We start from the raw sequence: 14753 nt of genomic DNA, 5'->3' as shown, positions 1-14753 counted from the left end.
GGGGTGACTGCCTGTTTACCTATGTCCCTTCAATTGGTGCTCTCAAGGGTAGAGCCATGCCTTCATCCCCGCCAAGGATCATGGTTGTGGGGGGCATGATAATTGGTACTCAGTGATAAACTGATGGGAAGAAGGAAGGCTTGGTCCCTGTTTTTGGAGACCTTTATTCTAGTAGAGAGAAATGAGGCATAAATAGTTTATGGAAAGAGCAATTTGGAAGGAAAATGATTTGGTTTGTTTCACAGAAATGTCTTGTCGCTAATTTCAGTCAGGAAGAATGGCAAATAATAAAACTTATGAGTAATGCATTGTCTGGCAGAGTTGGGCCAATGATATATGAGATACTTGTTTTAAGCACTTTTGATGCCTTAACTTCATCTCTACAACAATACTATAAGATAGGTACTATTTAATATTCCTTTAATACAGATGGGATAATCAAGGCCCAGGGAGATCAAGTAACTTGTCCAAGATCACACAGTAAACCGTGGATCTAGGATTCAAATTCAGCCAGTCTGAATGTACAGCCTAGTCTACTAGCTATGACGCTATACTTTAACACAGTACTGCACAGTAGTATCTTGCTCAAATAAAACTCTAATGTCAATAAATTTGAACATGTTCAATGAACATAAACCAATCAATAATATGACTACAGTTTGTGCAAATGCTTATTAAAGAAGTAAATAGATTACATGATAGAAAATAACGTGGGATGTAAAAAGCAGAGTTACTTTAGAATGGTTGAGAAAAAAAGCTTTTTGATATGCAGAACTTTTTAACTGAAATATGGAGGATAAAAAGGAAACAGCCATACAAAGAGTCGTGGGGGAAGGATGGTGTAGGTAAAGAGAATAGCACATACAAAAACCCTGAAATAGGAAAAAGTTTGGCTTGACAAAGGAAATATGAGAAGGCCAGTGTGAATGAAACATTGTGTGTGAAGGAGTAGCAACAAATGGGATTGGAGAAGTACACAAAGGCCAAATCGTGTAGGGTTCTAAAAGATATGGTAATTATTTTGTCTTTTATACTAAATGCAATGGAAGCCCTTGAGATTTTCAGCAGGGGGATAAAATTGTCTGATTATATTTTTTACAAGAAGCACTTTGCCAACAACGGTTTGCAGTTAAAATAGAAATGAACAACAACAAAAAAGACAATAGAGAAAATAACCCCCAAAATTGGTTCTTTGAAAAGATCAACAAAATTGATAAGCCCTAGCTAGACTGATAACTGAAAAAGAAAGAATATAAATAACCATTATCAAGAATGAAAAAGAAGGGGGGGCTGGTTAGCTCAGTTAGTTAGAGCGTGGTGCTCTTAACAAGGTTGCCAGTTTGATCCCCACAGGGGCCACTGTGAGCTGCACCCTCCACAACTAGATTGAAACAACTACTTGACTTGGAGCTGATGGGTCCTGGAAAAACACACTTAAATTGAAATAAATAAAAGTAAAAAAAAAAAAGAATGAAAAAGAAGATATCACTGTGGATCCTATGGGTATTAAAAAGAAAAGGGATTTCTAAATAACTCTTTGCCAAGGAATTTGACAACTTAGTATGAGATGGACAGATGTCTTGAAACTCACAACCAAAGCTGACATACGGTAGATGAAACAAAATCTGCATAGGCAATTAAAGAAACTGAATTTATCAAAATCCTTCTGCAAAGGAAACGCCAGGCTCACATGGTGAATTCTATTGAACATCTAAGTAAGAAATAATCTTATACAAACTTTTAGAAATTAGAAGACAGCATTTCCCAACTCATTTTATGATACCAGCATAACCTTGATACCCAAACCTGAGAAACTTTTTTTTGGTTACAAAAAAAGAAAACTACAGATCAGTATCCTCCCAGAACAAAGATGGAAAAATCCTTAACATAATAGCAAATCAAATCCAGCAATATATAAAAAACTTTATATCATGACGAAGTTGGGTTTATCCAAGGAATGCCAACTTGTTTAACGATCTAAATTCAATAGTGTAATTTTCCATGATAACAGAATAAAAAAGTAAAAATCGTACCCTTCAATAAATGCACAAAAAGCACTTGGTAAAATTCAACATCAATTCATTATAAAAACTAATCACATTAGAATATACCTTCCTCAATCTGATAAAGGGTATTTTGTCAGATTATATTTTCCAGTACTACTTCCTACTCACATGCTTTTCTGATGTGTCATCGACACTCACCCCAAGAGGTAGAGACTGTGTTCCCTCCCCTTGAATCTGGCTGAGTGGGCCTATGATTACAGTGGAAGGGATGCTAAGTGACTTCTGAAGTTATAACTTTGAAACAGCTTCCATCTGGTCTTTTGGAATCCCGCCACCATGCTGTGAGGAAGCCAAGCAGCCCCTATAGAGGAACGGACAGCCAGCATGAACTTGCTGGCCATTTCAGTAAGCTATCTTCAAAGTGGATCCTCCACCTTTCAGCTGGTGCTTTCCCCAGATTGAAAATTCATAAGCTAAAAAAGGATTGTTTTAAGCCACTAAAGTTTGGAGGTTTGTTTTTGTTTTACACATACCATTAGATAACCATAACAGGTATCTAAGAAAAACCTACAGCTAGCATCATACTTAATGGTGAAATATTCAATGCTTTCCCACTAAGATCAGGTAGAATGTAAGGATGCCCTGTGTCACAATTGTTGCTTAATCAGTGAACTTAGGTAAGAAAATGAAATTTAAAAAGTAAGGATCAAAAAAAAAAAGTAAAGATCAGAAAGGAAGAAGTAAAACTGCCTCTATTCACAGATGATGCAATTATTTATGTAGAAAGTTTTAATGAGTCTACAAAACAACTACTAGAAATTATAAGTGAATTTAGCAAGGTCTCAGGATATAAGGTAAATATAAAAAAGTACATTTTTATGTACTAGCAGGAAGCAATTGGAAAATAAAAACAATTTTATAATAGCATCAGAAAATATTAAATACTTAAATTTAACCAAAAATGTATAAGAGCTCTACACTGGCAATTACAACATGTTGCTTAGATACATTAAAGATCTATATAAGTGGAGAAATAAACCATGGATTAGAATATCCAAGATGGCGGAGTAAACACCGTTCCTGCTTCCTTCTGTGAACGTATTAACATTACCACTAAATTAGAACAAATGACCTTGAGAACCATTGGAAGTCTGGCTGAACAGAAGTTTTATAACTAAGGATATAAAGAAGTCACGTTGAGACTGGTAGGAGGGGTGGAGACGCAAAATGGGCTGGTCCCAAATCTCCATGTGATGGTTGAAAATAGGGGGGGATATGTTGGCTGTGGAGGTTCTTCCCAAAGAAGTGAAGGACCCCAGCCCCATTCCAGGCTCCCCAGCCCAGAGTACTGGTGCCAGGAAGAGGAGTCCCCCTAACATCCGGCTGTGAAAAATAGTGAGGATCCCAACCATCCCTGTGGACAGAAGGCTGTGGGAAACCCAGATGTCCTCTTAAACAGCCTGCATACAGATTCACTCACTCACAGGCACTCACCTTGGGCTCCAGCAGAGCGACAGTGACTTGGGCGGGTGTTAGAGGCATATGGCATGCACACTGAGGTGTGTGGCTTTAAGGCCAGGGCTGGAGGACATTTCCCATGTGGGGTCCTCCTCCCATACAGCAAGGTAGGTGGCTGCCATCTTTAATATATTGAGCCCGCCCCCTATGCTTATGGACAAATCTGAATCTGATTGGTTCAGTGAACTTTGGCACTCTGCCCTGCTGACTCACTGGGACCTTGCCATACTCAACTCCCCCAATGCTACAGGCACTTTCTTGGTGAGCAGCCAGCTCCTTCTGCATTGCAAAACAGAGTCGATGGGCCCCAGGTGGGTGACAACTGTCCTCAGTGTGCTCTGAGACTTTTCCTGAATAGTTCCAGGCTCAGCACTGCCACCAAAGCAGAATCTACATTAACCTGGTAAATAAAACTCTTCCTATGCTAGTGACTCCGTGAGACCCTGCCTCACTCAACTCACACACTGCACAAGGCTTTATTAGTGGCTGAACTTTAAGGGAACTGGCAGGTGGCAGCGGGCCTTGAGGTGTCCTGGCTTTTTGCAGAGCTATCCCAGGCCCAGTACCAGTGGCAGACATCCTTGGTTCACAGTGTGGCCTCTCCCACATGTCTCCAGGTTTAGCAGAGGCAGCAAAAAACCCTGAATTGCTTTGTAGCTCCTACCAAGTGGTCCCTGGCTGGCCACAGGCAGTGGGTGACCTAGGCCTGCACTGGAGCCCCTCCCAAGAGGCCCCAGAATCAACATACCTGGAAGTTGGCTTCAGACCACAGCAGAATATCGCTCAATTACCCCACAAAGGGCAGTCACAACAGGCACCAGAGCCCACTGGGGTGAATCCCACTCACTGGGGTAAGCCCCCTCAACAGTAGCCTATAAGCTGTGGACATGCCAATCCCCACAACCCATCAGCTTGAGGGTCAATCCCACCCACTGATGTGCCAAAATCAATCAAGTCTCAACTATAACAGTAGGGCTCACACAACCCACACAGGGGACACTCCTGGAGCAGGTGACCAGGGAGACTGTGCCAGGGACCCAGAGGGCAACTACTACATAAGGCCACCTGGACAAGACTGGGAGTCATAGCAGATCTAATGTGTACATAGAAACAAACATAGGGAGGCAGCAAAATGAGGAAACAAAGAAATACATCCTAAATAAAAGAACAGGAGAAAACTCCAGAAAAAAAAACTGAACAAAATGGAGGCAAGCAACCTAACAGAGACAGAGTTCAAAATAATTATTATAAGGATGCTCAAGGAACTCAGAACTTCAACAAAAAGATAACAAGCATACAAAGGGACATAGAAACCATAAAAATAACCGCTCAGAAGTGAAGAATACAATAACTGAAATGAAGAATGTATTAGATGAATCAGAGGACTAAATTAGTGATTTGGAAGACAAGGTATCAGAAAACACCCAATCGGAGCAGCAAAAAGAAAAAAGAATAAAAAAAAAAAAAGGATTATTTAAGAGACCTCTGGGACAACATCAAGCATAACAACATTTGCATCATAGGGGTACCAGAAGGAGAAGGGAGAAAGCAAGGGACTAAAGAAATAATGACTGAAAGCTTTTGCAACCTGGCAAAGGAAATAGACCTACAAGCCCAGGAAGCACAAAAAATCCTAAACAAGATGAACCCAAACAGGCCCACACCAAGACACATTATAATTAAAATGGCAAAGGTTAAAGACAGAGATACTACAAGCAGCAAGAGAAAGGCAACTAGTAACATATAAAGGAGCCCCCATAAGATTGTCAGCTGATTTCTCAACAGTAACTTTGGAGGCCAGAAGGGGTTGGGAGGAAATATTCAAAGTAAGAACCTACAACCAAGACTACTCTTCCAAGCACGGCTATCATTTAAAATCGAAGTACAGATAAAGAGCTTCCCAGACAAGAAGAAGCTAAAGATTCCTTTACCACCAAACCAGTATTACAAGGTGGGTTAGAGGGACTTCCTTAAGATGGGGGAAAAAGAGATCAAAATAATGAGCAATAAAATGGCAGTAGATACATATTAATCAACAAATTACATTCAATGTAAATGGATTAAATGCTCAAATCAAAAGAGATAGGAGGGGGCTGGCCCAGTGGCTCAGGCGGATGGAGCTCCATGCTCCTAACTCCGAAGGCTGCTGGTTCGATTCCCACATGGGCCAGTGGGCTCTCAACCACAAGGTTGCCGGTTGGATTCCTTGAGTCTGACAAGGTATGGTGGGCAGCGCCCCCTGCAACTAAGATTGAACACGGCACCTTTAGCTGAGCTGCCGCTGAGCTCCCGGATGGCTCAGTCGGTTGGAGCGCGTCCTCTCAACCACAAGGTTGCCGGTTCAACTCCCACAAGGGGTGGTGGGCTGCGCCCCCTGCAACTAGCAGCTTTACATATGCTGCTTGCAGGAGAATCAGTTCAGATTGAAAGACACAAACACAGATGGAAAGTAAAGAGATTGAAAAAGATATTTCATGAAAATGAAAACAAACAAAAACTGAAACATCCATACTTATGCCAGACAAAATAGACTTTAAAACAAAGGGGCTATAACAGAGACAAAGAAGGACCTGTAATCCCACTTCTGGGTATTTATGCGAAGAAACCCAAAACACTACTTGGAGGGGACGTGTGCATCCATATGTTCATTGCAGCGTTGTTTACAGTGGCCAAGATGTGGAGGCAGCCTGGGTGTCTGTTGATGGGTGAATAGATAAAGAGGAGGTGGTACATATATACAATGGAGTATTGCTGTGCCATGGAAGGGACTGGGTTCTTGCCATTTGTGGTGGCACGGATGCACCTGAAGGGTATTGTGCTGAGTGGAGTGTCAGACAGAGAAAGACAGACGCGGTGTGATTTATATGTGGAATCTAAAGAACAAAATAAACAAACAACAAATCAGAAACAAACTCTTGATACAGAGAATATTTTGATGGTTGCCAGATGGGTGGGGGTTTGGTTGAAAAATGGGAAGATATTAAGAGGTACAAATTGGTTGTTAAAAGTAGTCATGGGGATGTAAAGTGTAACATAGGGAATATAGTCAATAATATGGTATTAGCTATGTATAGTTCCAGGTGGGTAATAGACTAGTTAGGGGGATAACTTCTTAAATTATATAAATGTGTAACCACTATGCTGAAATTGATATTACTTGGAATCCTAAGAACCCCTTGGAATCACTAGGAATAAACTACTGATTTATGTAAAATGGGTGAATCTCAAAAACATTATACTGAATGAAAGAAGCTAGACACAAAATAGTACATGCCATATGATTCCATAATGTGAAATTTTAGAGTAGACACATCTAACCTCCAGTGAAAAAATATCAGATTGGTGGTTGTCTTTGCAGTAGGGATGGATGTGGGAATTGTCTGGGAAAGGGCATGGAAGAACTTTCTGGGGTTAACGATAACATTCTGTATCTTATCAGGGGTTTGGGTTAAAATTCATTTGTCAAGGGATGGCTGGTTACCTCAGTTGGTTAGAGTGTGGTACTTTTAATAATAAGGCTGCGAGTTTGATCCCCACATGGGCCATTGTGAGCTGGCCTTTCCACAACTAGGTTGAAAGAACTGCTTTACTTGGAGCTGATGGGTCCTGGAAAAAACACAAATAAATAAAAAATTTAAAGAAAAACCACAAATTTGTCAAAATTCATTCAATGTGCACATAAGATTGTGCATTTCATTGTATGTAAATTTAAAAAATTACATATAAGTACATTAAAAATTTAAATTATCATAAACAAACATTGAGCTCTAGCTAATGATTTGTTAACTTTTATGTACATTTGAAAATTGTCATGATAAAATATTGGGGAAAAGGACTGAATTGCAAGGAGACAAGAATGGGAAGCACGTGTAAACATCTGCAGTTTTCCAGGTGAGAGATCATAATCATCAGGTAGTGACAGTGGAAATGGAAAAGTGTGGAGAGATTTAAGATAGTTTTAGAGGGAGACTCTATGGGCCGGCGTGTAGATTAGATGTGAGTAGTACAGAATGGAATCAAGGATAATTTCTGTGTTTCTGACCTTATCCTGTGGGTGAATAGTGCAATTACTGAGAAGAAGATTTGTGGGGAAAATAAAAAGTTCCATTTTGACCATGTTATAATTGAGAACTCCCCCCTCCTGGATAATAATATTTCTAAGTATAGATGTCAAGTAGGCAGTTCGATCTTGAATTCAGAGGAAAAGTCTTGCCTATAAATATAAATTTGAGAGTTGGCAGGAGAGAGGTGGCATTTAAAAGCCATGGGAATGGATGAAATAAACCAGAAAGCCAGTGGATAGATAAATTTGTTGAGAACTGAACTCTGAGGACATTCAACATTTAGAGATTGGGAGAGAATGAGGAGATAGTAAAGGAGATTGAGGAGGGCCTGCGGTTGCAGGAAAACCAGTTTAGCTGGTGTCATGGGTGCAAAATCTGTATCTATTACAGGCAAGCCTTTTCCAATGTTTTTCCCAAGACGTTGATCACAATTTTTAAATGAATAAAAATGATTGTCAAATATATAGTGATGGAAGGAGAACTGACTCTGGGTGGTGAACACACAATGGGATTTATAGACGATGTAATTCAGAATTGTACACCTGAAATCTATGTAAATTTACTAACAATTGTCACCCCAATAAATTTAATTAAAAAATAAATAAATGAAAATAAAAATGATTGTGAGAGACAACTCTTGATAAAGGTTATTTTTAAGTTAGTTGACAGGCTTATGAGGTGATCATTTTATTTTTTACTGCTTTTTATATACTTTAAATAATCTATAGTATATTATTTTTCAAGGTGGTTTTTAATATTCTGTATATGTAAAAATAGATTTTTAATTAAAAAAATTAAAAACAAAAGGAAAGTGAATAGTTGGAATTCGAGATAGCCTTGAAAAAAATTCTTTAAAGGTTTGCTCCGGAGGGTGGCTGTGAGGATGGAGTAAGTTCCTTCACGGTACCATGTTTTAAAGATGGGAGATACTGGGCTCTATCACAAGCCTGGGAGCGATCTAATAGTGAGGGACAGATTGATGATACAGAGAATGAGGGAATAAGTGGAGAAGCAAAGCCCTTGAGAATATTAAGAGACCTTGAGATCTTGAGTACAAGTAGAGGATTTGCTCCTTGATAGGAGTATCGCTTTGTCCACTGTTGAAAGGTGGAAAAAGGTTATAAGACAGGTGTGGATATTTGTAGATTTATTCGTAGCATGACAGGAAGTTCCTGACAGCTTCTATTTTCTCAGTGAGTTTTCAGGAAAAACAAAAAGGAGGAAGAGAGGTTGTTTTCCAGAGAATGCAAAATTCCGAAGGCTGAAAAGGGACGCCTGGGTTTGGGCAACTGCAAAAGGTTCTGCTCAAACGAAGAGCATGCATTTGGCATGGGTTGGCATCTCTAAAGACAGGGCAGGAGCATTTAGCCTGGGTCAGATTATGAAGACTCCCTGTTTTCCAAAACCGAAGGCAAGGGAGCAAAGCTGCCTTCAGGGCCTGGGTTTCCCAGGTGCTGTGCTCCACGTGGAACAAGTTCCCTGCGGGAGGGGCGGCTCGCGCAGGTCACTAGAGAACTCGGCGAGTCGGCGCATGCGCACGGCGTCTTGAAAGCCCGCGCTCCTTTCCCTTTACAGTGTTGCTCCCGGGCTCGGATTTTACCTGGCGACCGTTTGCGGTCTCCGCAGTCGGGATGGAGCAGCTGGGTGATCTGGAGCAGCTGGGTGATCTGGAGCTGCTGATGGAGAAAAGTTTCCGGGAGGAGGCTGAGCCGCCCGCGGAGCAGTGAGCGGAGCTGGGGGTGGGGTGGGGTGGGGAGGGCTTGGGAGCAAAGCGGGAGATTTGAAAGAAAGGAGCGGGAGAGGCCGCACCCACGCCTCCGCGGACAGGGACTGGGGACAGAGTGACCCGACCCGGTTCAGGTCTCGGGGCACCAGACGAGCCTCCGGAGTTGGGGTCTGCTTCGCAGGGTCCTCTTTGAGGCCACACTCGGACCAGAGCCTGGAGACTCTCTTGCCCAGCACTTCATTCTTTCCCTTGATTTCACATCTTTCCCGAATTTGGAGAGTCCCAGCCACTTTCAATGTCTTCATAAAAGGAAATTGCAACTGTGAGATGCTTTTCTCGATGTGTAGTTGGAAAACTTATTCCAGGGAGAACGCTGCACCCTCATCTCAGTGTAAATGGTCGGGGAAACTTCACCCACAATCGTGGTGTGGAATTGTTTTCCATAGCAAACACAATGGTCCTACTTATTGTTGACGGATCTTTGCGTTCTGGGTTTTGATCAGCAATTCTTTCTGAGAGGTCCTTAAGGCGTCTCAGCTGATCTTGGGAAATTCATGGCCTGGAGCTACGTAGGGTAGATGGATGAGGAGGTTACAAAATAATAGAACCTAGGGTGGGTGACAAAGATAATTTTAGAGTTATATGAAAGGCATTTGGTGTTATAATTGGAGAGAGATAATGACTTTGGACTCAGTTGGAGTCTTACTGCAATCAGACTGGAAAGACTCGAGAAATTTAATGTTTTCTAGAAGAGATAATTTTTCGGTTTTCAGGAGGATCAAAGGAGTGATGTTGACTTGCCCATAATGAAAGAAATTCCTGAGTTTATGAAGGAATGATCTGATATGTCAAGCTTGCTTTCTCTACAATGCAGGGGCAGGTTGATCTTCAATGAGATTTTATAGAGGAATTTCCTGTATTAAATAATAGATTGGACTAGATAATTTCTAAATATGTTCCGAATTTAAAGATTAATATAATTCTGTGGCTCACAGTAGGCCTTCCAGCGAACCACCCCACCCTACTCTTTTCTGTAACAAACGTGTTTTATTTACAAACAGCGTAGTGTCCAAAACATTTCCTTTTATTTGTGCTTTGAGAAGATTTCCACTAGTGGTAGGAATGTGTTGCTTAATGTTGTCCAGTTTCTCCTTAATCTTCATAATCGTGGTGCTCACATTTGGAAAAGTCCATATCATAAGCATGTTTTAAATGGCGTTGCTTCTGGTAAGTTTTTATGATAGGAATTCTGCTATGTCCTTGCCCTTAATTTTTACCTGTTTTAGCTAACAGTCATTGTGGTAAGCTTTCTAGAAGAAACAAGCCTAAAAACTAGAAGGTTGGTTTGTAGATGAAGGAGATTGGATGGCTTCTTATTTCATGCTTGTGCTACAGTAGTTTTGTATATGTATGCTTTAGATTTCAGAAGGTGGAAGCTTCCTTTTCTAAAACAGTCCTGAGCAGAGGAATGGATAACCGGTACCTGGTATTAGCAGTCAATATTGTACAGAATGAAGAAGGAAACCATGAAAAGCACCTAATCATCACTGCTTCTAAGTCGCTAGACTATAAAGAATTGTGCATCCTTAGGAATGACTGGTAATTTTTGTGTGACTTTGAGCACTGATCTGGCAGATTCTTTTTCTTTTTCTTTTTACGGATGGTGTAGCTCACAGTGGCCCATGCGGGGATGGAACCGGCAACCTTGGTGTTATTAGCATCACGCTCTAACCAACTGAGCTAACCAGCCACATGGCAGATTCTTAAGGGTACCATCTTAAAACCCATCACATGGGCTTGTATGAATGTCACTATAATTTAATTATTAATAAAGGAAGTCGATTTTAACTTGAATTAATTCTACATGAAAACTTTGCCTTTAACTCCAGTATCTCAAATCTCTTATTCCAAAACTTGATTTTCATTGTCATTTGAAAATCAAGTATAAAAGGACTTATTAAATGACTACTTCCTATTTTGCAGTACTTTCTATTTTAAGATTGCAGCTTAAAACTCATATTCTCACTAAGAGCAAAATTAATTATAGCATAAGAACATTCTTTGATCCTCGGTTTTTCTACTCAAGCAAAGTGTGGTATTTGAGGGGTGAAGGGGAGTTGCAGAGAAGGTGGAGGTCTGAATTTGTCTAGGCTTTTTGTCTAGGCTTCATGTTGGATGGTTTGAACTAGAGCAATAGGATTTTATTCCTGCATTGGGTTTGGCTTTAAGACTTACAGAATCTGTAGATATGCTGTAAATCTTAAGAATGAGAGAATTAATTATTAAAACAACATCATCCATAGTTGGAGTTTTAGATTATACCATTCAAGATTGGATAGCTTTTTCAGCAGATGATGCTAAAGAAAGCAGTTTTCCTTTTTGGTATTTAAGGAAAACCCATGAGTATTCTCGGGTGTGTTTCAGAGGTGGAAGCGGGTAGAATGATTAGGAGTTGAATCACAAACCTGCATCCTGGTACTCAATTTTTGTAAAAGATGCAGAAGTTTAGAGATACTTATTTCTTTAGATTAAATGTTTACTTTTGGAAGCCTCCTTATTAAGATTAAATGTAGGAACCTAAACTGTGTATTCAGACTTTAACTTTGCTTTATTTTTAGGTGCTCTGTATCAGTAGAGCCAGGGGATATCATTCATTTGGAGGGACACTGCAAATCTGACACTTGGACGATAGATGAAGATTCTGGATATTTGATTCTGTATCCAGACATGCTAATTTCTGGCACAAGCATAGCCAGTAGTATTCGATGCATGAGAAGAGCTGTCCTGAGTGAAACTTTTAGGGTAAATGATATTAACAGTTAAAGTTTCTACGGTGTGTTCGAGTTTAGAGAGCACTTTCACACTTTCATTTTACTTAATCCTTTCAACAATCCTTTCCTGTGAGGTAGATGGTAGTAATCAGCTGTATTTTACAGATGAGGAAAATCAGGCGTAGAGAGGTTGACTTGCCCAAAGTCACACAGCTAGTAAGTGGCAATGCTGAGGCTCAAAGTCAGATTCCTGAATCCTTTGAATCTTGTTCAATACCAATAGAATAATTCATTCTAATGAGACGAAAATTAATTTAGTGATAAATTTTCAATTTAATGCATCTAGACATTTTCAAACTTGGCTTCCTGTGATTCCCAATAAACTGAAAATAAATGTGACAGTTTCCTTTAAAAAAATTATTATGGAAAAATTTAAATATATATGTAAATGATTATAATAACCCCCCCAAGTACCCATTCTGCTTTTCCAAAACATTATAATATATGTATATTTTTAAATTTTTTTTTAAGTGTGTTTTTCCAGGACCCATCAGCTCTAAGTCAAGTAGTTTCAATCTTGTTGTGGAGGGCACAGCTCACGCTGGCCCATGTGGGGATCGAACCGGCAACCCTGGTGTTACAGCATCGTCCTCTAACCAACTGAGCTAACTGGCCGCCCCCCAAACATTATAATATTTTGAAAATAAATGAAAGCTGAGATTTTAAAAATATATATAAATACAATATTTTTATCACATACAGTAACACTAATAGTAATTTCTTAATCTAATGCTTGGTTTGTCTCTAATGTCTTTTATCAAAATTATCTTTTTATTCAGTTGGTTGTTAGAATAAGTACCAAACAAGATCTTTGTAATAGGTTTGGTTGATGTTTGTTAAGACTCTTTTGATCTGTATTAGTTCTGCCTTCCACTCAACCCCCTTTGCTTCAATGCCATTTATTTGTTGACGAACCTGGGTTTAAACCCAGGTTAAAAGTTTCCTCTTCTAGAGTATTGTTTTAATTACACAGTTAATCTCTATATATGTAGAAAACCAAAATTACAGCTGAGCAAGAAGAGAAAAAGGCAAAATATCTAAATAGATTTTTTAATAGGGTTAGTTGTCACTTATAGTTTATTGTATCCACCTTTTTCCTTCAGTTGTGGAAGACTATCAACTTCTCTTTTAACCACACATTATAAAGTAGACCTGGATATTTATCTATTAAAAACTTTATCTTGAAATAATTTTAGACTCACATAGAATTTGCAAAAATAATACAGAGTTCCTTTGTACATTTAAAAAAATTCCCAATGGATGGTTTGGTGGACTTTATCTAGTTTTTTCAAGTTTTTTCATAGCTTCAAGGTAGAGGCCTAAGCTAATAAAAGAGTTAATTGAAAAATACTGTTTTTATTTTTGAGTGGAGAGAACTTTCTTGCCCAAAATTTCTGCTGTAAGTTTAAATTTTATGTTTGAATAATATCCTTTACTTGATGAGTTCATGAGCTGTGCCTTTGTTGACTTTTCTATTTGGTTAAATTACAAAGTGATGTTAGAGATGAATATATTAAATATTTGAGAATATGATGAATTTTTTCATATTGGTTAATTTTTTTCAAAATAGAAATATACAGATTTAAAAAAAAAACTATAAAATAATTCAGGTCATTCTGAATAGACAGCAAGTGAAAGTCCCTTAGATTCCAACCCACCACAAAAAAAAACACTGGTTGATGTTTTGCCATTTGTCTTAGCAGAGCACTTTGGCTATGGTGGTTTAATAGGTTAGGTAATAAATATACATTCATGTCTGTTAATATGTTGTGAGATAAAATTTTTGTATGATTTTTATTTTTCCTGTAGAACTCTGATCCAGCCACACGCCAAATGCTGATTGGTACAATTCTCCATGAAGTATTTCAGAAAGCAATAAGTGACAGCTTTGCCCCAGAAAAGATACAAGAATTTGCTGTTCAAACAGTTCAAGAAACGAGGCATCTGAAGGAAATGTAAGTAGTTACGAGAGAACTATAGGTTGAATTTTATTATATAACTTCTTTCCTAGAATCTATAAAGTATTAGTCTAGTCAGTATAAATTAGTGTAATACTAGAAGATGCAGGTTCCACGGTTGCAGTACTCCGTTGCAATTCTATGAAGAGCTTCTAAAATTGCTCAATAGGAACTCTGGCTAAAAATATCTAAATATTCTCTACCTGTGCACAAGACTCATTAGCTGCTCAGAGAGTCTGGACAACTTTTTGTCTTACCTTTAAGAATGTGTGACATACTGAAGATTGTATGGGTTTGGGAGTCAGATGGACTTCGTTTCCAATTCTAGCTTTGCCAGTCTGGTAATTGAAGAAGTTACTTAAAGATTCTGAAAAAGGTGATAATACCTATTTTGCATTTTGTGACAATGGAGGTAATGTGTATAAACCCACAATGGCTAATGATTGGCATTTTGAGTGACTGACTACCTGCAGAGGGATTGGCATGTTCTGCTGTCTATTTCTTTCTTGACTCCTATTGCAATCCATCTTTTCTCACAGAAATGTTTTTATTAGCAGTGATTCCGATTTCCAGACTAGTTGACATCAATCTACTGTCCCAGATGTAATTCTATGTTTTCACTGTTTATATGGGAAAAAATATATTCCAAA

General features: G+C 39.0%; 1 protein-coding gene across 1 annotated transcript in view; it reads left to right on the top strand.

Moving 5' to 3' along the window:
• Positions 1-7380: 7380 nt before the first annotated feature.
• The window catches only part of DNA2 (DNA replication helicase/nuclease 2), a gene marked incomplete at both ends in the record, with an annotated part of 37494 nt that continues 30121 nt past the window's right edge, over positions 7381-14753 (top strand). Inside the window, 6 exons of the mRNA XM_081075427.1 lie at positions 7381-7415; positions 8446-8645; positions 9164-9311; positions 10734-10913; positions 11933-12116; positions 13955-14100. Of these exons, the coding sequence (XP_080931553.1) occupies positions 7381-7415; positions 8446-8645; positions 9164-9311; positions 10734-10913; positions 11933-12116; positions 13955-14100 (893 nt within the window). The remainder of the gene's footprint in view (positions 7416-8445; positions 8646-9163; positions 9312-10733; positions 10914-11932; positions 12117-13954; positions 14101-14753) is intronic.

Source organism: Rhinolophus hipposideros (genome assembly GCF_964194185.1).
Source record: "Rhinolophus hipposideros genome assembly, chromosome: 15".
Lineage (NCBI taxonomy): Eukaryota > Metazoa > Chordata > Mammalia > Chiroptera > Rhinolophidae > Rhinolophus > Rhinolophus hipposideros.
Note: the sequence above shows the minus strand (reverse complement) of the source record. Positions and strands in the feature narration are given on the sequence as shown.